This window comes from Solanum pennellii, chromosome 5 (assembly GCF_001406875.1).
Source record: "Solanum pennellii chromosome 5, SPENNV200".
Lineage (NCBI taxonomy): Eukaryota > Viridiplantae > Streptophyta > Magnoliopsida > Solanales > Solanaceae > Solanum > Solanum pennellii.
This window is the reverse complement of record NC_028641.1, coordinates 4723252-4748333: the sequence shown is the minus strand read 5'-3', so window position 1 is coordinate 4748333 and position 25082 is coordinate 4723252. Positions and strand designations below refer to the sequence as shown.

At 33.8% G+C, this 25082-nt stretch overlaps 4 protein-coding genes across 4 annotated transcripts; 2 read left to right on the top strand and 2 right to left on the bottom strand.

Annotated features, from left to right (window-relative positions):
- The first annotated feature begins 764 nt into the window (after positions 1 to 764).
- On the top strand, positions 765 to 7474 carry LOC107020483 (tRNA(adenine(34)) deaminase, chloroplastic). The gene is made up of 4 exons (XM_015220876.2): positions 765 to 4448; positions 4534 to 4621; positions 5321 to 5448; positions 7028 to 7474. Exons 1-4 carry the CDS (start codon positions 949 to 951, stop codon positions 7308 to 7310), a joined length of 3999 nt encoding a protein of 1332 aa, XP_015076362.1. The 5' UTR covers positions 765 to 948; the 3' UTR covers positions 7311 to 7474.
- Positions 7475 to 8798: 1324 nt separating this feature from the next.
- Positions 8799 to 9954, top strand: LOC107020901 (lysine-rich arabinogalactan protein 19). The gene is made up of 2 exons (XM_015221428.2): positions 8799 to 9604; positions 9726 to 9954. The coding sequence occupies exons 1-2, from the start codon at positions 8906 to 8908 to the stop codon at positions 9816 to 9818; spliced, it is 792 nt and encodes a 263-aa protein (XP_015076914.1). The 5' UTR covers positions 8799 to 8905; the 3' UTR covers positions 9819 to 9954.
- Positions 9919 to 14174, bottom strand: LOC107020902 (uncharacterized protein C24H6.02c). Its single transcript, XM_015221429.2, has 4 exons — positions 13947 to 14174; positions 12471 to 12606; positions 10862 to 10990; positions 9919 to 10178 (listed from the first exon to the last, which is right to left on the bottom strand). The coding sequence occupies exons 1-4, from the start codon at positions 14105 to 14107 to the stop codon at positions 10071 to 10073; spliced, it is 534 nt and encodes a 177-aa protein (XP_015076915.1). The 5' UTR covers positions 14108 to 14174; the 3' UTR covers positions 9919 to 10070.
- Positions 14175 to 14365: 191 nt separating this feature from the next.
- On the bottom strand, positions 14366 to 19658 carry LOC107019115 (phosphate transporter PHO1 homolog 1). Its single transcript, XM_015219690.2, has 13 exons — positions 19372 to 19658; positions 18976 to 19282; positions 17887 to 18280; positions 17755 to 17803; positions 17613 to 17684; positions 17261 to 17390; positions 16489 to 16609; positions 16134 to 16383; positions 15891 to 16040; positions 15441 to 15593; positions 15075 to 15353; positions 14805 to 14941; positions 14366 to 14706 (listed from the first exon to the last, which is right to left on the bottom strand). Exons 1-13 carry the CDS (start codon positions 19591 to 19593, stop codon positions 14616 to 14618), a joined length of 2355 nt encoding a protein of 784 aa, XP_015075176.1. The 5' UTR covers positions 19594 to 19658; the 3' UTR covers positions 14366 to 14615.
- Positions 19659 to 25082: the final 5424 nt, after the last annotated feature.

Sequence of the window (25082 nt, the reverse complement as noted above, 5' to 3'; positions counted from 1 at the left end):
TTGGGTCAATAAAAATGAAACCACAAACCTGAAAAATGGGCCCAGAGCCTATCGAACAGAAGCCCAATTTATTGGTTTAAACTTTAATAACAGCCCATTCATTTTGGTTACACACTACATAGGAAGTTTAAGAGGTAAAATTTTAAAAATTAACATCTTCCACCCTTTATAACTGAGAAATAGTCATTGTCACGGGGTTTCAGATTTCTAAAAAACGTATAATTTTATATTAAATTTTAAATTTCATGAGTAAAATTTAAAGATAGCGTCCTGAGTTTCACAAGGTGAAATTTTAAACTCGATGAATCTGGCTATTTTTTAAAGACATAAATTGAAATTCACCTTTTAGGTGTGAATACATTTATAAATTTACCATAAGTATGAACCGTTCAATCATTTAATTATTCATGTGTCGTGTTACTTTTGAATTGTTACGTCATACTTGATGGTGACATAGTTTTATACATACTGTAATACTTTGAAGGAAAATCTTTACTTAACTCGCAATATTATTATCATATTACCACAAGTCACAATTTCAAACTACGAAAACAACCTCTGTAAAGCAACATTACATATAATAGCCCCTTACGACTCCAATCCTTCTTCAATCCGTATATAACGACAATTTAGTACATCAAACTACTCTTTTCATAATTCTTTAAAATACTATGATATAACACATTTTCCATGTAAAATAAATATATCGAGTCATATATCACTACGATGCGAAAATTACCATTAACTTATGCCCCCAACCCCACCCCCACCCCACAAAGAAAAAACGCTGTAATTTTTTTTTTCTGGTAACAAAAATTCCTCATCTCTCTCTTCTCCAATCTGATCCAACACTGTTCCGACTTGGATTTTCTCCTAATAATTCTACAGAATCTTGAAAAAAGAAGAGATTTTTGCCATTAAAGGTACAATCTTTAATCCTCTTTAGCCATGTATAACACTTGTGTAAGTTCAACTCTTACACTAAAGTGTAAAGGGTCATCTTCATTTTCATATTATGATAATTCTTATTGCTCTGATAATAGATTTGGTAGATACCCATTAGCTTATTCTTCCTTATTATCATCTCCATCATGCTGTTCTTGTTCTTCAAATGCTTCTATGTTGTACAGAGTGCCTATTTGCCCTAATCCCTTATATGGGTTGAGACAATCTACTTTAATTCAATGTAAAAAACTGATCTTGGGTGGTTTAGATAGATATTGTTCAAGATTTCCAGTTTATGATGTTGATAGGGAGTGTAGTTATGAGAAAGTTTCTTCTTTGAAAGGAAATGGTGGTGTTAGTAGAAGAGGGGGGAAATGGGGGAAGGGGAGATATAGGTGTTTGGTGTTTGAGGAAGGGAGTGAGGGAAGTGGCGGTGGCGTTTCGGAGTTTGATGAGGCTGAGGTTATGCTTAGCTTGTTGACTGAGGATGTGGATGAGGAGGTGTTTGGTGTGAGAGAGAGGAATGGAAGGTCGTCTAAGAGGATAGACGCGGAGAAAAGGAAAAATGGGGGTGTGAGTAATTATGTTGGTAAGAAGAAGAGGGACGAATCGGGTGCTATAGGGAGTATGTCAAAGTATAAATATGAATATGAAGTGATTCCTTCGAGGAAGGAGGAGAAGAGAAGGGAAGAAGAGAGGTCGTCATTGTTAAGGAGAGAGAGGCGAAGGACAAATCATAAAGAGGATGAAAGAGCTTCTTTATTGAGGGAGAATCAGAGAGCTCGGACAAGAGAAGAAGAGAGGGAAGCATTGGTTAGGAGAGAGAATCGAGGAACAAGACATACAGAGGAAGAAAGAGCTTCCTTGTTGAGGGAGAGTCGTAGAGATCGAGCAAGAGAAGAAGAGAGGGAAGCATTGGTTAGGAGGGAGAATCGAGCAACAAGGCACGCGGAGGAAGAAAGAGCTTCTTTGTTGTGGACGAGTCACAATGAAAGAGCAAGAGAAGAAGGGAGAGAATGTTTTTCAAGAAGGGAAGACCACAGGCAGAGACTGAAGAAAAATGGTTCTAGCTGTTCTTCATACTATTCTGCTTCTTCAACAGGTGACCTTGATTTTGACAGTGAACTGCAGATTGAGGATGAACATTTTGAAGAAGAATCGTCAAGGAAACATGGAAGAGATTTGAGGAGTGAAGGTGTTTCAGTGGAGGAAAGAGATCGGAATTACACTGCTAAACAAGGGGTTGTTTCACGGAAGGATGATTCTGCAGTGGGATTATATAGTGCAACTGGTGACTGGAGAAAGAAATCGGAGAAGAGGCTTACCGACATATCAGTTGAGGAGATTGCATCAAGAAACGAATCAATGCAGAGGAATTCAAGGATATCTCAGATTCATGGAAATAGTTCTGAACAGGTTGCTGGTTCCTCCACAAAATATGATGACACAAAACAAGAATCAGCCTCGATTACAAAGTTTGAGGGAAAAACAACTGGACAACATGAGCAAGCAGGACAATCTAATACGAATATGAAGTATAAACAATTTGTTGATACATCTGAGAGTCATGGCCTTAAATCTAAAACTGATTATAGCACAAGAAAATCTTATCATGAAACGGAAGAAACCTCCAACGAGGCTTTGATTCAAATTCAGCAAGCTAGAGAAGAATATAGTAAAAAAATCGGGAGCATCATAAGGGAAGATGAATATAGGAGAAGATCTCGTAGGTTCAATCAAGAGTCTAATATCCAGAAACATGACATTAAGATGGAGTCAGCAATTCAGGGAGTCTCTGATACTGAACTCAGGAAGAGGGTCTTAAATGAGCACCACCAATCTAGTCAGATCACTGAGTTAGTTGAGTCGAGAGGAAAAGCTGAACGACTAACTAAAGCTGATGAAAAAAAAAATCATGTTTCACATAGGAAATCAGAGACAAGGATGAAAAATCAGGAAGATTATACAAACCTTCTCAGCAAGTCATCAGTAGAATTCAAAGAGCACTCCTCCCAAGCCAGAATAAGTGACGCAAGAAACACAAAAGCAGTGATGGAATCACATGAGGAAAAAACTCTACTAGGTGCGTCGAGTACGTCAACTACTCATTCTAGTGACACTATCAGTGTTGAAGTAACACAGGCAAACAAAAGAGAGGCGAAAGCATCTTCCCAAGTATTATCAGGACACTCATCAATTATGGAGTCAAAGACTGGGTTTTCAACTCAAGCAGTTTCTGATTCAGGCATTCAAAGAGGTTTTTCACTGCAGCACGAACTTACCTCAGATAGGCCTCCACAACCTCAGCACATAACACATGGTGAAGCCAGAAGGGATGAGGTTCATGGTTCGTCTTCAAATTTCACATCCCATGAAGATGCACTTGGTTCAGCTGATCGATTGCAGAAATCCTCGACACATTATGTTGGCGAATTTGTAGAGAAGGTCAGGCATGAGATTTCAAACACTGAGATTCTGAAGGAGATTAAGACCTCTGAGACAAAGTTAAGTAATGAGGGAGAGCAACATACTCAAAAAGTTGTTGGACAACGTGTTTGTGGTGATTCTCAATCAAATGAGCATGAATCAAGGCAATCTTCTTTGGTTTCAAGGGCTAAGGGACCTTCAGATGAAATGTGGGATGTAACTGAGCCCTCTGTCCAGGAGTCTCCTGAGATACAAGTAGCAGAGGATGCAGACAAAGACAAAACAGCTATTGTCAAGAGAAGTGGTAGGTCCTTGTGGAATATTATTGGAGATATTGTTCATTTGCGATGGTCTCGTTCTGATCGCCATACTTTGACCTCTAAATCTAGTCGAAGGAGCTCATCTAATCAATCCACAAGTAGCGAAACATGGTTTTCTGGTGCAGAGGATAATAATAGTGAGAATGCAAAAAAAATCAGAAGGCCGATCCAAGAATCTGCATCTTTGGACTGGCAACGGCAGAAAATTGTTCGCTCTCAAAGTTCTGGAGAAGCATCCAGCTCAAGGGCACATATGAAGTACACATCATATTCACCAATTGTTTTACAGAGCAGCTCACCATCTAAAACTATTCAACTGCCTTCTGCTGAAGACACTACTGGTAAAAACTTTCAAGGTATCTATGGTGCAATTGTCCCAGAAGGGGGGCTTCCGATTTCTTCAACTCCGGTGAGAACATCACCTGTTGTAGAAGAAATAGCAGAAATTGGACAAGCTGTTACATCTAGCAGTAGCAAAGGGCAAGCAGTTTCCCCAGTCTCTGGTGAGGTATCAGGGTCTAAGGTTAAAGATGCTGAAATGAGACACGGAAAGTTTCAGAGGTCCCATCAATTTGAAAAAGACAGGTTTGATGAGTGGGAAGACGCATTCAAGCTTGAAAGCGATCAGCGGAAAATTGATGAAATGTTTATGAGGGAAGCACTAATGGAAGCCAAAAAGGCTGCTGACAATTGGGAAGTACCTGTTGGGGCTGTGCTGGTTCATGATGGAAGAATAGTTGCTCGTGGATACAACCTGTAAGTCATGGTAGCTCATGCTTTTCCTATTTCTTTTTTTCCTCCTCCGTAGACTTTGATTTACAAATAAAGATGCATGTTTCAGTGTAGAAGAACTGCGTGACTCTACTGCCCATGCAGAAATGCTGTGCATACGTGAGGCTTCAAGCACACTTCGGACATGGAGACTTTCGGTAGTTCCTTATACTTTTATGGCTACTGTACTTGAGACACTAGCACACTGAATTTTATACAGCATGGGGTGATTCCATTATATGGAATATCATTTGTCACATAAAATGTACTGTTATAGGTAGTAAAATAGGAAGAAGCACTACCAAAATGTTCTGTACTCGTTTGTGAAACGAAAAATAGATGAATGCTTTCAGCTATTATTTAGTAGCCAATTACCTAATTCTCAAGCAACCTCTACTATCCTTAACACCACGTTCTTTCTCATGTATGCTATAGATCAAACGCTTCTTTACTCTGTTTCTTTTTCTCGAAGAAACTAGCATTGGCAAGGTGGGGAAATAATTATAATAGCCAGATATTCAATAATTAATAATGCTTTGTTAAATGTGTTGTACGTGGGGAATATGAGTTAAATATGACAAGTAGATTTCAACTTACGGTTACCATAATACTCTTTTGTCTTTTCTTCTTTGCATGCTTTGGCTTCGTCGTGTTTTGATGCGGTACATGATTTAATTGACACCTGTGTACGAACATGCCTCTGGTAAATGAAGTAAATCAGAAACGGTGAAAATGTGCTATAGTTGGATATTCTTTCCCGAACATCAAACTTTTCTTTGATCAATAAATTTAATGCTATTCCAGGAAGGTTGTGGATCTCTTCTTTTGTATAACTTCCGATTCTTTTTTTCCTACAGGATACCACACTTTATGTAACTCTTGAGCCATGTCCTATGTGTGCTGGAGCAATACTTCAAGCTAGAGTTGATACTGTTGTATGGGGAGCCCCAAATAAGCTCCTAGGGGCTGATGGCAGCTGGATCAGGTAAGAAAGATCATACATATTTGTTCACTTGATAGCTTAAACAGTCACCAGTAAGTGATTTATCATCTACTCTGGTAGGTCTTCGAAAAGTAAAATTGGAACACGTAGTTCTTAGGTTTTAACAGAAACACCTTTGAAATTGATTCCTGTTTGAAACTAGCAGTACACATAGGAGCCTTTTCCTTTGAAATTCACAGCAGTAAACAAATCTTATTAGACCCACCAAAGTTAGAAAGGTGGGATTTTTCAGAGAACGGATGCGTACTTGAGATAATACCTACGAGAAATCTCTTTTGCAAGTGTTAACTTTTTTGAACTTTCTCAAATTACAAGTCTTGGATATTCATATTTCTTAAGCTTAGGATTTCACATGATATATTAGTCAAACAGCACCTTTTTTGCCTTTATTCTATGGAAGGACCAGAGTTTGCTTTAGATATAGTGAATATTTACTGTTTCCTATGCTGTCACATGCTGTAACAGTTTTCTAGTTTCATGGTCTAGCATCTACAGTATTTTAGGCATTTTACAGCTTTTCGGAATCATTACAACAGTGAATTTACGATCAGCTAATTCGAACGGGCTTTTTCTGGAGCACACGGGTCTGCTAATATTGTGTCCTTTTGAAGGGCTCTGTTGGTGAACTTAAGAACTGATCCACATGTATTGTAGTGATGCTTTCTCGTTCATCTTAATCATTGTTGCTGAATCTTTTGATTCATGAGTTATGTAGGTTTCTGTTCAATACAAAGGACAAATAACAGATTCTGAATGTTATGCTGTAGATGAGAATGTACAGATAATTTGGTCTCAACAACGTGGTGTGCCTAGTTGAAGCAAATCTTAAAATCTAGTTATTCTGTCATTGTCCAAAAACAGATCCACACTTCTTACTACTCCATTTGTTTTCTTTTTTACCTTATTCTCAAGTTCCATAGCTTGCTGAAGAGTGAAGACTAACACCTCTCCATCTGATTCACGCTGCTTGAAATTTGTGCTTCATGATTGTCTTTTTTGCATACCTGTCCATGAAACCTGATCCAATTTATTGTTTGTTTGTTCCAAATCGTTAGCCAAAGTATCACTCTTGTAGCTGCTAAATTTATCTTCCTCTAGATACAAAAGTGCTCTGACCCTTAACATGAGTACTTATTGTGATTCCTCTTCTGTATGTTTTCACCGTTCATTGTTACTTATTTCTTATTCTTCTGCTGCTTCCCTTGCGTCAAAGAAGGTTAAAAACATTGATATCTCTATGTGATCACAAGTTGGATCTCCTATCTTGCTACCTTTGCTCGATATGTACGTTATTAGTCATACATAGAGCTCACCTGGGGCGGATACATCTTGCCTCAAGTGATGTCACATGACACCACTTTCGTTAATTTTATTAAAACTAAAATAGTGGATACAAATATAAAGAATGTCACTGCTTGTCACTGTAGTAGTTTTTTCATTTGTTCATTTCTTCAAATATTGAAATTGCTTACGAAAACTCCTGCATACACCACTATAATTCGTTCCACAAGAACTTCTTTTGGTTTTTAAGATAAAAGGTTTGTTATTCATAATGTTTCAGGCTTTTCCCTGATGGAGATGGAGAAAAGAGCTTGGAACCAACAAATAAACCTCCTGCTCCAGTTCATCCTTTCCACCCAAACATAACCATTCGACGTGGAGTGCTGGCATCAGACTGTGCAGATGCTATGCAGCAGTTCTTTCAACTAAGAAGGAAGAAGAAGGAAAAGGAAAAGGAGTCTGATTCTACACCACCACCTTCATGTCTTCCCATTTCAAGACACCACCATCCGAAATTTCTCAGCAAGATTAACGACGTGTTTCATATCATGTTCTGCCTGTGATTTTTTGTTTCTTACTCCACAATTGTATTGATAAAACTCTCTTTCTACACTCATATTTCGCGGTTTTCAGGTTCATGGTCTTGTCAACAACTTATGTTCTTTAAACATCTGAATTAATCAACAAAGTTATTGTTATTTTCAAGGAAAGAGTCAGTTACAACCAACTTTGTACTGCTTGGTGCATAACTCTGACTTATTTTCACATGTCAACTTTTAGCAAATGATTCCTCTTGTAAAAGAGTTATCTTGAATTCTGTTTTAGCCAGGTTTAAAACATAAAAGTTTTTTGCAGAATGTCTTTACCTCGTAAAGGTAGAGAGGTTGTTTTCGATAAATCCTGATAATCTCAAAAGCAGTTTGGAAAAGGAAAGTGAAATAGATATCTTTCTCACCTACCAAGTTACTAATAAATGATTAAATGAAAGTGTTATGGCTTATTTTTATTGATTAATTTCAAATCCTTTGTGATAATTTGAAAAAGGTTGATTGAAAGAGCTAGGTTAATAGTTTGGAAATTGCCACATTTATAGTTGAATGACATGAAAGAAAGACAGCAATTTTTTTTTGGATTGGGACTGTGTACCAAGGCATAGCTCATGTGTCAAATCAAAATCAAGAAAGTTTGCTGGTATTTTGTTGACCTTTATTCTAGTACCATGATACCCCCCCCCCCAACCACCACCAAGAAAATAATAATAATAAAATTGTGTTTTCATTGGTTTAATTAGTTTCAATTTGCCATGTGTATTAACACCACAGATTAATAATAATTAACAATAACTTAGTTAAATTTAACATTATTTAAATATGTAACCACTTTGCCTTTGCTGCATTGCCAAGTAATAAACATGACATAGATCATTTCCCCCACAAAAAAATACAAAATTGATCACCATTATGACATTTGGTATTATCATACCTTTTCTTTATACTGTGTGTTATCATACTTAGCTTTGCTTTTCCTGGAAGAACAAAACTTGCTAAAAAAAGGGAGGAAAACCTCCACCAAACTTCTTGTACTGTATTTTTTGGTTTATTTTTTACGAGTAAGATTACGATGTGGAAAATCAAACCTATCAGATTCCCTGTATTGTGTTTCTTTGCAATGAAGCAAATCTCAGTAGAATGAACCCGAAAACAACCCCTCTGTCTCTCTAATAGATAGAGGTAAGGCCTGCGTACACTCCATCCTCCCTCATACCCCACCTGTGGGATTACGCTGGATATGTTATTGTTGTTCACTTAAAAGGAACTATGAAAAGATTCCAAGTTCATTTACTACATAAATTTGGTGCATCAAAGTTTTTTTTATGACAATGTAGAGATTGAAAATAATAGGCCAACTTAAAAATGACCTAAAATGGTCCTTTTGATGCTTGAAATGGTAGTTGATAGCAATATATGACCAATATCATATTTTCATATGGATTATAAATCTTGTGATGAAGAAACATTAAAGACATTAATCACAAAAATTATGGTGCCAATTTTGATAAATGATTAGACATGCTGTAGCATTCACATAAACTAAGTTTCCCCTAAAAACTTTTCCACCAAACACTTTTTCTTATTTAGAGGTTAAAATAATATTGTTGATGTATATAAGTAGAGAGCTCTTGACAATCAAAATCCTGCACAAAATGGCTTCTTCTAAGTTGATTTACCTTTCAAGTTTTTGCATTTGGCTTGTGATGGCTAATGCACAAGCACCAGCTGCATCACCATCTACACCAATCACGACGCCTCCACCTACTACGACACCTGTTGCAGCAACACCCCCGCCTTCCACTATGCCTGTTGCACCATCACAGCCACCAGTAACTTCAGCACCACCTCCAATAGTACCTCCGCCTAAAGTTGCCCCCGTTTCTGCTCCCGCGACCCCACCACCACAACCTCCACCAATTCCACCTGTCTCAACTCCATCACAACCACCAGTAGTACCACCACCTGCCCCAGTTGCTTCTCCACCAGCAGTCCCGCCACCTCAGATAGCCCCAGCACAAACGCCATCATCACCAGCACCTGTAACACCACCAGTGTCTCCACCTAAGGCGCCACCAGTATCAGCACCGACACCAGTCGCTCCTCCACCTGCTGTAATATCACCAGTAGCAGCACCAGAGTTAGCACCCGCACCAGCACCAGCTCATGGCAAGCACAAAAGAAAGAAGCACAAGCATAAGCACCATCACGCGCCAGCACCTGCACCAACTGTGCCAAGCCCGCCAGCACCACCAACTGTCCAAGATTCTGTGGATGTGACACCAGCGCCATCGCCTACTCTGAATTTGGTAACGTTCCAATCGTTTTTCCCCATCTGGTAACTGTAATTTTTCGAAAATAACGTAGTACATAGACAGGAACAGCTCTAATATGATAAAATCACTTACTCTCTCTCTCTCTTGAATGCAGAATGGAGCAACCTTTTTACTGCAAGGAAGCGCATCTGGAATGTGGATGAATGCTGGTTTGGCGATGACTATTCTTTTGGCCATCATAATCTGAGATTCCCACAGACATGACACGAAAAGCTATATGTTTCATTACCAGAAAGAATTTTTTTGAATTGAGATGGGGACTATTTATGTGTTTAGAGGAAAAATAATGTGCAATATGATTTTCATTGTTGTCATTTCATTGATATTCTTTTCATCCAGACTTATACATTGAATGTAATTGATTTTCTTTCACCTACAAAATTGCATTGTCAATACTATTACTCTCTTGCTAGGGCCTAAAGGTAAGCTTAAGCTTCAATCAATCTTGATCAGCATCTGGATCCATACTAATTTCTTCCTTGAAGTTGTACTCAACCACAAGTCCAAGGTTGTCAACTAATTTGTGATACTGAGAGCAGCCTGAACACTGAAATGAGAATCTTCAGTTGACATATTTCTGTACTAACAAAAATTTTTAAAGGAAACACAGGCAAATAAGACAGCTATGTCACACCATTATTTGACTTAATTACCACATACTCAAAAGATGTTTAATTATAGATTTCAGTTTGGTATTAGAAGTATTCATGCAAACAATATGTCAGATATCTGAATCCAGAACTAGCGTTGTTAAACTCTGATCATACATGTAAAGAAAATCGGTATTAGAATCCCTCATACTACTTACGAAAGTTCCAACAGTCCAAAGGATTGGTTAAACCATTATTGGACAAACGTGCAGGAGCAAAAAAACATAATTATTCATGCATTAAGGTAGGGATATAAGATCCCATATGTCCCCAGCAAATGAATGGCTCAGATATGGTGATCACTACCTGAAAACTTATGTGTTCAGCCAAATGTTTTTAGGAAAAATAGTTCAAATTGAGGATAACAAATGAAAGCACCATATATACAAGTGCTACTAAGAAGATCACCCATTAATACCTTCAACGATTAAATCGTCCATCTAGCGCTTCTACCCTAAAATATCTTGGTGAATACATAATTAAGAGAGAATTATTCGACTTTGCTATCTCGTAAGAAAATTAGTTTTGCTTGCAATTATCAAAAACTTAACAGCATGACTATACGCTCAAATCTAAGTACCTGTATAAACACAGTCCCTCTTTCATATGCTAATCTGTTTATCAGTCTTTGAGAACGAGCACCACAAGCATTACATGTAAATGTTGCTAACAGACTTCTTCTTGGTAATTTCATGTCAAATACTGCTTCCTACAAGAAGGTACCCCCTCATTAAGAATACACAAAGAAAATGTTAAAAGAAACAAAGGAAATCCAAAAAGGGAACTGAACTAGGACAATTGAAAACTAATAACACATCAATACTAATGGTAAGAGGTAAAGAAGAAACAACAAGAAAGAGAAAAGAATATGAATGGAAACAAATTCTGAGATATATCGCTTTATTTGAAAATTTTAGATTTAAAATTTTGGCGATGTGAAGAGAGAAGAAAGAGATGAGGTTCTTTCAGGATAAAGGCCATATATGTTCTGCATCTTTGAGTTCACAAGTTAAATTCTCAAACAGATGGACACAAAATATTTCACCCTCATTACTAGTTGAAATATAGCTAGACTATGTTTAAAAGTTTAGGAAAAATTATCCCTACAATTTAGGAAATGGATATTTAAAAGTTGGTTTTCATATGTCATATATAGAGCACTTGAACATTGCAATGTACACGTTAATTATCTTCAGATCAAATCATTGCAGCCTACTTAAAATGAATGAATTAAACAAATTCCAATTTGAAATTGATTCAAAGAACTTATTCTGATTTTTCTAGAAAAGAAATTCTCATCAAGACAAGGAAACAAAGAAAACTACATAAATTTCACACCAACTTGGTGTGTTTTGATGAATGGAAATAAATAGTTAATGGGGAAGAAAACTTCGTACTGTGATTCAGAGAACTGTGGAAGCTCTATGGGGGTGATAGAGATGTACAAGTACCACAGAAGTGATTAATAAAAAGATTTCTTCTATGATGTAAGAGAGATAAAGAGGGAAATCTGACAGGAAAATGAACTGTCTGAGTTCTTATTATATTTCCATATTCTGTTGCGAGAGCACAAGGGAATTATGGCATAATACTAGAATAAGCAATTCATTATTGTTTATGGCTTCTTTCCTCAGGAGAATGAAGCTAAATGAGATTTTGTAGTCATTCTCTTGGCCCAAAAAAATGATACTTGAGTGGCCAAAGGGCAAGTAGAAATTCCTTTTCCACGTAACTGCAAATTAGAACATCTAATTCATTCTTTCGCTAAATAGGGGGTGTAAATGTCACTTCCAATTGAAGTTAAGTTACTCTTTTCGAATCTGAAGTAAACTGAGTCAAGGTGATAACTGAAAACCACCCATCAAGAGTCAATCTTTCCATAGAGATCTAGTAAAGGAGGAAGGGAAAACTTACCTTAAAGAAAACTAGCCAACAGAGAGACAAAACTACTCTTTTGCGAAGTGCATAAGCCAAGGATAGCTTTAACCAGTTGAGATGCAGATGCAAAGATTCAAAACCCATCAAAGTGTTTTTGTATCTAACTAATTGGTGCTCCACTACTAAGGTGTACCTAAGTGTATAGACTCTAGAGGCTCACGGTGGCACCGACTTCCCCTAGCTGGTGGTCAATATATCCGAAATCGTTAGGCAAACGTTCACAATGCATGCAAAGAACGGCAAAAGATTACCTTTGAAGAATCACTTGAAGCAGATGAATTCACAGTGTCTGGTTGTGTTTCAGAACTATCTTCCACTACACAAGAAATAACTGGAAGCCGGAACAAATGTTCTGATGCTCTCCTCTTCCCAAAAATAGTACTTGACCTGTTACATAAAAATATAACATAAACATACTGTTTTAACCAACACAATTCTCATGCACTCCACCTAGTATGAAAAAAACTACTACCCCTCCTTAATCACAATATAGTTGTGGTCAGCTATACATATCCTCATACACACTTAGCTGCAATTGGATCTGTTTCATCCACACGACCCAGCTTAACTAGTTTTTACATAGTACCGCAGCAAGGGGTGGAGCTAGAATATAGGAAACTGATTTGGCAGAACCCAGTAATTTTGGTTCAAACCCAGTATTTGTTCTAAGAAATTTGTTTAATATGTACAAATATTTTGAAATGCAATAACTCAAAAGGACTAAAACCCGAACCCATAAGCTTCAAATACTACTACTGCTACTACTACACTCGGGGTTGGTTATACAAATCATCTATATCCATTCCACCTCATAAGGACCTGTTTCATTCCACTCACAATTTTACTGTGTTCTACATACTACAACCATATCAACTAATATGCCTCAATCTCAAACTAGTTGAAGTCGACTTAGCTATATGAATCCTCTATATCCATTCTACTTCATGTGAACCAGTTTCTTCCACTACTCAACTCTCCATAATAAAGTTCAATTTTTTGGGGATAACTATTTAAGTTAAGATTTTCATACCAAGCAACAAACAAGGGAATCAAAAAAGATAATACACTGCTATCTCAAAGTTGAGATTGACTATATGAATCCTCTATATCCATTCTACTTAATGTGAACCCGTTTCTTCAACTACTCAACTCTTTCTTTCTCTTGATAATCGTGGTGTTCAGGCCAGATTGCGCTCACTCAACTAATTCCAATGTCACCTCCCACCAACGACATGCACCAGGTTACTCTAACTTCCACTACTGAACTCTACATATTAAAGTTCATTTTTTTTTAGATATAACTAGTAAAGTTAAGATTTTTATACCAAACAACAAACTGGTGAAATCAAAAAAATAATAATCCTCTATCTCAAACTACTTGAGGTCAACTATATGAATCCTTTATATCCATTCCACTTAATTCGAACCCATTTCTTCCACTACTCAACTCTTTTTTTTTTTCTTGATAACCATGGGATTTTGCGTACCTCGACTAATTCAACCGGATACCTTCCACTTCCCACCACCAACACATACCAGGTATGTATCACTTTCACTACTCATCAGCTCTACATATTAAAGTTCAGTTTTTTTTAAAAGATAAACCAGTAAAGCTAAGATCTTTACACCAAACAACAAACTGGGGCATCAAAAAAGAACCAAAAAGACAAACCCCATGAAATAAAAGAATGAAATTAGGAAAAAAAACATGATGCATAGAAGCTCACCTTGTAGATTTGATACAGAAACCATATGAATTAGGTCTGAAGGAAGAAGGGAACTGAAGAGAACAAATGGGGACATGGGTTTTGGTGCAACTAACAGATAAAGAACTACAAAAATTAAAATTATGGAAGATTTTGCTGTTTCCTGTTATGGAGATAGCCATTGAAAGAAGAATCAAGAACAGAGAAAAGCTCAATCTGCGGCTTAATTTGAATTATATGTAACTTTATGTATATATATATATATATTTTTTTTTATTCAATTTTTTTTTTCAAGAATTGAGAAAAGGAGTTCAAAAGAAAAAAAATAGATTTTACTTTGATTTTTTCACTTCAGTCTCTTTACAAAATTGAAATATATTTGTTTTTATGTATATGAATTGAAAAGAAAAAACAAACTAATTTCTCCTTGGACACAAAATTATCACTTTTTATGTCTGTTGTGTAACGGTGCGCGATAAGATAATTTTGACGCAGAAATAGAGCGTCATTTTCATTCGCATAAGAAGAATTTATATATTTTACAAGTGTGGATTATTTCCTAGATAGAAATAGAACATATTACACCGGCCAGTCAAAATACCCGAAAAAAAAGGGAATAGAGAACAATTTGACAATTTATCATTTTGTTCAATATGATAACATTTTTTTTTTGTTGCAAATTGGAATAATTCAATCTTGTTCTTCTACTTCATGAAAAGGAAGTGGCACTGTCTTAACAGCTCTAAATTTCCCTGCATTATTTAGATGCTCATTCTCCAACCTGTTATAAAGAATTAAAAACAATGTCCATATTAGAAAAAAAAATACGCGACTTTAACTTATATACACTGAAAATATAATCGAGATATCGAAAATCACCTGTAATAATTCCAATGTCCTCTTCTAATAACTTCAAGGGCTGCTAAAAATAGCCCTGTTACCCTGTAGTCTACAGTTCCAAAATTGTAATGAAGTACTGTTTGTAACCATGCTAGTCTCAACACAAGGTTCAATCCCTACAACAACATACACATTTCAAAAAAAATGACGACTAGTATACGTCTGATCCTCCAAAAGTAGTGCATTTTTTTTGAGGATGTAACACATGTACGACAACATTTTAGGAAAGTCTGAACGTAGTTTTTTTACCATGGAGAAGTAGTAGATAAATTTTCGTCGTAGCATCAATTCATTCCTTAACCAAGGATTCTTGGAATGACATTGAAGCAAGCCCCAATCTTTAACAAAATCCCAGTATAATTGATACACAGTTGCAACACTTGACATGACTATAACTAAACAAAGCCATCCCATATTCTTTTCTTTTTCATATGCAACTTTTGCACCAGCAGCCAACATTGCAGATACATATTTTCCTAAGTTGATTAGGTGGCTTTTGTGTCCTTCATCGAACCATCTTCGTGCACACTGCAAATATATCGTATTCGTTTCAGTTTTTTCTATGCAAATCAGTTCAAAAGTTCAAATCTTGAAAAAGGGAAGTTGTTAAAAAACCTGCATAGCTCTCCAGTAATATGGCAAGAATGAAACTGCATAAGCAAGGTCTCTATAATATTTTGTCCTCATACAATATCCATAATCTTGATTTTTGTAACTTCCTGTTATGTAATAGCATGCTACATATTCAAGGTTTCGTAGCATTGGAACCTGTTTAGGTAACGGAAAAATAACATCAGAAAATGTTCGATATGTTAATAGTACTTAAAGAATGATACTTAAACAGACATTCAAACTTGGCCTCAGCTGACAAGTAAACACTCTAACTTTGAGTATGCATATCTAGACATGCACCTCGACTCGTCTACACTGTGTCACATGAACAAAATGATCATCTAGACATCTCCAAAATTTACGTGTTGGAGTGCTTACTTGTAAGTTGAGGTCAAATTTGAGCGTTCGTGGATGTATTTATGCCTATTTAATGTAGTGATGTTTCTTGCTAACCTGGCTACAAAGTTGATCAGCCATGAAGAAGTCTAACATGACAACCTTATACAAAGGTGAAAACATGATGTTCCTTATAACACGAATGAATCGATAACGGCTAGATTTGTATATGATGTTGAATGGGCACACCAGCAGCAAAATAAAGACCTGTGAAAAACAATTGTGATTATACTTAACACATATATTGAGCCAAAATAGGCGGAAAAAATCAATTTTTTTGGTTAATAGTAAGAAAATTACCAATAATAGGAGGGCAGGAATTGCTTGAATTTGATTATAGGAATACCCTTTAGCTACAAGTGTTAGATGAAGAAACAGGACTCCGATAACAGCAGTCATCGATGTAGTACATATAAGGAACACATCTCTATACTTGAGTTCCTTAGTTTGAGCTAGCTCAAAGATGAAGCTATAGTTTACACGAGTCTTTCGCCACATAAATATGTTGCATCCATACAGAAAGAAGTGCAAGAACATTAAGCTGAACATGCTGCATCATCAACAGTGTAGTTTCCATTAGATGTTTTGAAGAAATTCCAAAGACTTTACGAGTAAAATAACATTTGAATAGTTTGAAACATAATCGAACGCTTGCCTGAGAACAGGATAGACAGTTTCCATGTAGATTGTATCAGATTTAGGTCTATACAGTCCTGTTATATGAGCCATGATCACATATCCAACTAAAAGTGCTATGAAACATCCTCCAAATAAACCTGTTTTCGAAAGCCAATATCAGTCACTGTTCAGTAGTTCAAATTAGATCAACATCATCTTGTTAATGTGAAAATATATCTAATATCAAATCTTGTTCCATGTGTTACAAGTTTCATTTTGGCCTATGTTGCTCGGACTCTCCAAACATGTTGTCACACCAGTGTTAGATCCTCCAAAAATGTGTAATTGGAAGATTCGTCACACACCTTCAAACATTTTTGAAGAGTCTGAGCAACATAGATTTTCGTGACACAAAAGGTACAACAAACCTTTGAAAAAAGCTAAACACTATTGTCTTTTGAACACTTAGAAAGTTCTTTAAAAGTTTGAACATAATATTGGTCAATTACATGATAATGACCTAAAATGAGGATTTCATTGTCCTCCACTGCTGAAAAATAAGTGGACCCTTAAGTCTACTTTTGCATCACATGGCCCTTTTTTATGTTGATAGACTCTTTGTTTTTATTTGGCTATCCAATAAAAGAAGTGGTAACTTTAAAAAAAAAAAAAAAAGCCACTCATGTTATATTATATCTTGGATGTTTCCTTCTAGTTCCTTTCCATCCGTGTCGGATACAGAATTTTCGTTAAGGGGTTGATCATTTACGATATATGAATATACAATATGATTTTTCAACGAAACTCACCGATGAAAAATGTAACAGCATGAGATTCTTTTTTCTGAGTTGGCTTTAAGTACTTCATAGCCTTTTTTTTATCATCTTCAGCAAAGTGTTTGATGAAAATCTCCTCAACATCATCAGCCAACTTCAAAGCCTATGTAACAAAAAAATGTATGATGAGTGAGACAACAATATCTTATCAAATACTATAAAGCTATTACTTTTGTAGAATTTCTCCTCTTTAATATATGACCACTTAGTACTGTCTAAGAATAATCTTATGATGGGATATCTATTTGGAATTTAGTACCAAACAACACTTGACACAAACAATGTCATGTTGCTACATTTTTCATGTTAAAAATGTTTCATTTACCTTGTCTGAACTGTTGAAGTAAGAGCTCTCCACAACTCTTAGATAAATAGGAAGGACTTGTTTGTTTGTAACCTATGTAAAAAAGGAAAAAAGTTAACTTAAGATATAGTAGAAGTTTAAGTGTGGAGAGCTAAACACTTACTTTGTCAAATTTCTTCAAGATCTTTACAAAAGCAAGCATGTTTAAGTTCCTATAAAGATTTCAACATGTTAAATTGTTAAGTTAAAAGAATTCTAATTGTTAATCGAACGAGTAGTTACTTGAGTAACATACCGATAAGTTTTGAGGTATCCTAGTCCCTTGTAGAGCTCAATGAAGGCTCCTCTAATCATCTTCTCGGCGTGTTTTAACTTTGTTCTATTGATGTGCAACTTTTTTCGTCCATTAGGACCACATTTGTTGGAGGATTGATTGATCATATCATCCCTAAGCAAGTAAGTTATAGCTGAGAATGTTCGTGTTGGATTCGTTAGAGGAATGTGAATCTTTAAGCTTTTTCCCTGGGAATTTATCACGCGTTCAGATGAACTCTTCGATTTATTGTCTTCTGTATTGATGTTAGTTGGATTGCCTAGCTCACTTGATCTTGGAGAGTCTAGTATCACTTGATCTATTGAGTTCTCAATGTCCTGTTCTTGTTCTGTTCTGTCTTTGTTAGACTCTTCATCTGTTGCCAAAGAAAAAAAAATTCATTAGTATTGGTTAAGGTAAGTCCTGACGAGAGGGAGTTGCTCGGATAGTAAGCACCCCTCACTTCCAACCCGAAGGTTGCGAGTTTGAGTCACCAAGGGAGCAAAAGGGGCCCTAGCCCCCTGTACTTCTCCCGAGGATTTTATGTTATTAATGAAAAGTTGATAGACACTCTGTCTAGTGGTATAAATTCGCTTAAAAAGATTTTGCTTCAACTTGGAGGAATAGTATATATATCATGAAATTGATTTCTAGATTCCTATGTCCTCTCTATATAAAATCAATCAATCATATAACAAACTTAGAAAGTATGAATAAATGCTAAGAATATTAGAATGCAAAGTAAAAAAATCTCAAGAAAAAGTATTTACTCCCTATGTTCAATTATGAAGATGTAAACAAACGAGGATTGTGATGAGATAAATAATGTCCCACCATCCTTAACCAGAAGTATCAGTTTCGAGTCCTGAGTGATTAGTCTACGCTCCAATGTGAGTTCCAAACCAAAAAAGATGTTGTTCAGACCCTCAGAAAATGTTGTCAACACCAGTGTCGGATGTCTATAACATGCATGGTTTTGGAAGGATCCGACACACATGCAATTGTATTTTTGAAGAGTCGGACATAAACAAAAAACACGAAACAGAGTGAAAACAGGGGTAGCTCTGTTACCACAAGAAATGGTGGCTGAGATTAACTCATCCTCTTTGATATTTTGGCCTGAAGAAGTTCCTTTATCATATTGCTGTTTGATCAATGCATCTTTAAGCTCAACAAGAATCTCCATTTGCTTCTTCAAACACTCCCCTCTTTCGAAAAATTCCTTCTCCTTTGTTCGAAAAAACTGATTCACTTTGTTTAGTTGAAAGTCTAAAAGCGCGAAAAACTCAGCAGCGGATTCAGTATCAGCAAATTGCTCCAACAACTCGGTTTCATACATATCTCCTTTACTCAACGTTTGTCCAATCTTCGTATGAACCTAAAATCGATCAAAAAATCCACGTTAAAAAACAAGTTAACAAATTAGGAAATAGAACAAAAAATAGCATAAAGGGTGATCAAGTATACTTGAATGATCCCATGTTCGCGACGTTGAGGTCCAAACATAGGTAATTTTCTAAGAGAGGTATAAATGTTACGCGTAAAAGAACTCTCTTTATTCGCGTTATTCACATTGTTGTTAAGAAGATGAATTTTCTTGAGGTCTTTCTTCAATTGCCAATAATCAACAAAAGCTTCTTTCCATTCAGGAATTAATTGTCCTTCAAATTGTTTAGAAAATTTCACCATTTTTTTTTTGAGTAACAAAAGTGCAATGAAAATGGCAAAAAATGCAAGTGAAGTGTGTTTGGAATGAAGGAAAATATTGAAATATTTAAGGAGAGGGAAAAAGGAATTTAATTATTATTATTTTTGAATGGTACAAGATTCTAAACAGCACAATTCAAATAATATCCAATGGTTATACTATGCTCATTCCACTTGTGATAATACATTTTATATTAGTGATTTTACATTTTATTAATATAAAATGTAAAAACAAACATGGTACTAACTTTACTTCCCTTTATTTATTTCTTGTACTTTAGTAAAATTTCAGTTATGTTTTTTTTTTTTTAACAACTTTTCATAACGTTTAAAGTACATCACGTAATACACACTTAATTTGTCACGAAGAAATCAAGTGACTGTTATCGGATGTGGTGTGATGGATGTGATCTCGTCACTCTTAACTGGAGGTCTCAACTTGATTCGACTTTCCTAATAATAAATTATGTTTCATATAGTTATCATATCAGTGAATTTCGAATATCAGATGGTTAGACAAAAAGAAATCCAATAAGTGGTAAACAAAATTTAAATTACAATTTTTTTTAATTCAAAAGTTTGCCGTTAGTTACTTATCCTTAACTAGAGTCTCGTGTTCAAGTTCACCTGGATATGGAGTCGTCTTTGTTAGAGAGCATTTTAACCCTTAATGTGGGATTTTACGGTGCGAATTCGAATATAATATGACTCTAATATAGATACTGAACACCGGTGAAAAACATAAAGTTTATTTTAATTAATTGAATTTCTTATTGAAAATGTTGTTTACTGGCCAAAATAAAATTAGCATAAACACATAGCTTAACTCTAATTAGACTAGACTGATTTCCACTTACATTCAAGATGATTAAAAAGATTACTACTTTATTTTTTAGTAATGTTACCCTCTTTTCTCTACTTTCACTAACAAAAAAAATATAAGATTTTGTTGTGTTGTATTAAAAGTTAGTGTTGGCATTCAATGTTTAGAACTTTTTAGGCCATTTTTCCAAATAATTGCTAATCAATCTTTTTTTTTTGACATCCTCTTTATTGACCCTCTAATAATGGACCATCCAAGTTTATTACCTGAGTTCGGAGTCTAAAGAGCATAAAATATTAATAAAAATTTTAAAATGACATATAAAATTTTATATTAATCAAAATGATAAAATTGCTAAAACAACAGCGATTTTCTTCACCGAAAAAAGCAAAATCGCTGCTACTGCAGCGATTTTGCAAAATGTGATATTGTTTTTTAAAAAATTAAAATCACTGCCTAGGCAGCGATTTTCATTTTTTTAAAAAAAATTCATTTTTTTTAAAAAGAAAATTTCTTTTAACAAGAAAAATGCTGCCTTTTGTTTAAAAAAATCACATATTGCAGCGATTTTGCCGTTTTAGTTAATATAAAATTTTATATACCATTTTGAAATATTTGTTAATATTTTATACCTTTAGGCTCCGAGCTCTTTATCTTTACCAATGTTGGTTTCATTTGATGCAATTTGGACTAACACATCCCATATTGATACAACAATAATATATTCGATGTGTTTCATAAATAATCTCTAAAAAAAATATAAAATTTTATTTACTTGTATATTATGAAGATGAAAAGATTATTTTTCGATAAATTTTCAGTCTAGATAAAAGATAGTAGTGAAGAAGTTAAAGCTGAAAATAATGTTGAAGGTAAAGGAGACAACGAATTATGATCATTAATATTATTGATGATCATCATTGATAATCAATTTCTTATTTTTTTGCAATATTATTCGTAGCTTAATTATATAATATTTTTTGATAATTTATAGTTAATCAATTTCTAAATAAAATTAAGGATGAATTGTTTATTTAGCTATAAAATTTGTCTTGTGCTTTTTTTTGTTTTGAAAAATAAAAAAATTACACCACATATGTATTTAAGACTTTGTATTGCTAGTTATAAACAAAATCTTTAATATTCCCTCCGTTTTAAAAAGGATGACCTAGTTTGACTTAGAATGGAGTTTTAAAAAAAAGACTTTTTAATCTTGTGTATCTAAATTAAAGTTAAAGTTAATGTGTTGTTACTTGAAACGGAGTTTAAGAAAAAAAAGAAGATTTTTTAATCTTGTGATTCTAAATTAAAATTAAAGTTAACTTGTTGTTAAAAAAAAGAAAGGGATCATTCTTTTTTAAACAAACTAAATAAAGAACAGGGACATTCTTTTTGAAACTGAGGCGAGGCAGTATTATTGAAAATAACAATTTAATTACAATGTACAAGTTTTTTTTTTTTTGCTTAAGATATTAGGATTATTTATATTTTTAAAAAATGGTAATTATCGGAGCAAAAATAGGAACGGCTTCTCTCTCTATCTCTCTCTTTTTAAATAACTATATAATTAATATAACTAGGGAAAATGGTCTGATATACCCCTCAACTTTGTCATTTAGAGCTGATATACCCCTTGTTATGAAAGTGGCTCATATATACCCCTACTTGTAAACAAATGACTCACATATACCCTTTTCCACTAACGGAAATGAAAAAAAAATTTAATCTAAATTTTTATTTTTTTTTCTAAAAAATATAATCCCATATGAGTAAATTTAATCGTCGTCAAACATATTTTTTTTGACTTTTTTTGTTTCAATAACTAATTTATAATTATTATTTTGATAATCAAATTTATTTATGTTTCACTAATATTCTTGTAAAACTTATTGTAGATGACCAAATTTTTCTTCGAATACGAAATTAAATTACAATACACACAAAAAAATAGTTTAATTTTTTATTCTTTAAACTAAGGAATGACAGAAAAAAACAAAATAAGAATAAGAAATTCAAATAATTATAATAAAAGAAGTCAAAAAATAATTTATGTATGAAAAAAATTAAAATATACCTTGAACTTTGATAGAAAAATCATATATACCCCTAAATAATTTTTAAAAAATAATTAGAAGTAATAAATATAAATTTAAAACTAATTTTTTAACTTCCGTTAAATGAAGGGTATATGTGAGCCGTTTGTGTAACGGCAGGGGTATATGAGCCACTTTTATAACGAGGGGTATATCAGCTCCAAATGACAAAGTTGAGGGGTATATCAGACCCTTTTCTCATATAACTATTTAACTACATTTTTGAAAATTAGGAAAAATATTTTTTCAATATTTTCTTTTTTAAAAAAAGAATCCCCTAAATCTCTCCACTTTCGTCTCCAAAAGTTCTTTTATCTATTTATGTTTTTAATGCATTTTTGTCATTTATCTTGAAATGAAGTTTTTTATAAATATATTTTTCTCATAAGCTTTTTTTAGGTTGTATTTCTTGGTTTAATTCTAAAGTCATATTTGTTTTTCTTTAAATTGCGTTAATTTGTGTTTTGTTAGTTTTTCTTATATAAATAATAAAGTAATAAAACCATCAAAAGATAAAGTTTTGGTTGAGAAAAAGACACTCTTAAATTTTTTTATAATAGTCTTATATTATATTAATATTAAAATAAAGGGTTAGCCTTGCTCTCTATGATTATTTTATAAATTTTTGCAATCAACTTATATTTAACAGCTTTAATCAAGCATATAATAAGTTATATAATTAATTACAAGGACACATGTTGATATTTAAGAATAAAATATTGATGGACACAATTATGCATGAGAATCAAATTAAACAACCATTATGCTGGAACTTTTACTATTACATGCTCCTTCAATTTATTTTTACTTGTTCAATTTTAAAAAATTAAGATATTTATAATTTATTTTTCGATATCTATTTTATCTTCATTGTTAATAATTCGTTTTCGAATTTTAGATGATTTATAGTAATTGAAAATAATATAATATAATTATTGTTTTATTTATTGATTTTTAAAAAAGTGTGATAAATCAAACATGAACAATAACAAGTTTTTAAAAAATAATTACATTGTATGTACCTTTACTTGATCATCATTATAATAAAAAAAAATTATAAGTTATGGAGATCAAACATAGATAAAATACGCGTTAGGTGATTAATTTCTTTCCATTTAAGTTTTAATGGAGAAAATTTTGATCGAAGGTATATATATATATGTAGCATATATCTATAAAATAGTCAAAGTACATAAAAGCTTATTCAAATTTTACGATTATAGAAAATTGTAAATGGAAAACCATCAAAGACAAAAGTCGTATTTGAATAAAGAAAAATATTATTATTCAAGTTATTCATGATCAATTAGCTAAATTAATTGAAAACGTTTCTCATTCGTATTAATTTCTTTTCCATTTATAAAAGATTTATTTGTGTGGACGGAAAGTAGTACATTTTACTAAAATAATTGGCATAAATATAAACTGATTCGAATATCATGATTATTAAAAAATATATAAAAGATTATTGGAAAAAAAAAGTAGTGGCATTATATATATATCACATGCCACGAAATTCCCACCAAATTGTCAGCATGATATAATATGCCTATCTACTAGCTAAGTTACAACAAAAGAAAAATATTCCAAGATTCGTAGCTTGATGTTGTCTTAACGTTTGAACATAAAAAATGTGAAATTTAAAAAAAAAAAAGTATCTGGACATAGTTGTAACTTGGTAAAAAAATGAAAATAATTTCAAAATTTTTAAATTAAAATTTTTAAAATTATAACGAAATAAAAATTATTCATGGTCAAATAGACGATCGTATCGATGTGGAAAATTGAGAGCTCCATCTCTCAGGTGGGATGACTGAAAGATACGTTCTTGTTTATATTCCAATATATTTGCCCCACATATATGTAGTGACAGATGTATTAGTACGGATGGAGGGTAATTACACGTGGCATTTACGTCGTTTTATTCACATGTGTCACTAGCTTATGTGGTAACGTAGAATTTGTTTCTTCTGCCTCGATTTACATGACATTTTAGATATGATTATAAATCATGTAATGTTTCATGATTGATTAGCTTATATATATGGAGTATAAGTTTTATCGATCCTCCCCGGCCTCTTCTCTTGAGCCTATCTTTCCTAAAAGTCTTGATTGGTATCGTCTTATTAAAGTGTTGAGTTTGAGATATATATATACAACGTCGGGTCATTTATGTCTGCTTTACTTGGGATTTTACAGATATAGGGCAATGAATTAGTGGTCTGTTTATAACGACTTGAATTAGTCATTCCTTGTAAACTAGTTTTTGAAGTTAAGTAATTAGGCTTGTGTGGTCGTTCTTTTATATGGTATTAGAGTCAAGTCCGTCCCTATTATTTGGACTTTCGATCCATGCTCCACTTTGGCCCTAGACGTGAAGAAGGACTATCAGAGTGGGTTGAAGTCCCACAATAATTAAGGAATGGGTCGATGATCTACTTAATTATGTACTAATTTGAATAATTCTTTCTTTTGATTTTGATTAAAATTTTAAAATGAGTTAAGCTCAAATGTCATGTTAAATTATCATATCGACCACTAAAGATATCGTGGGA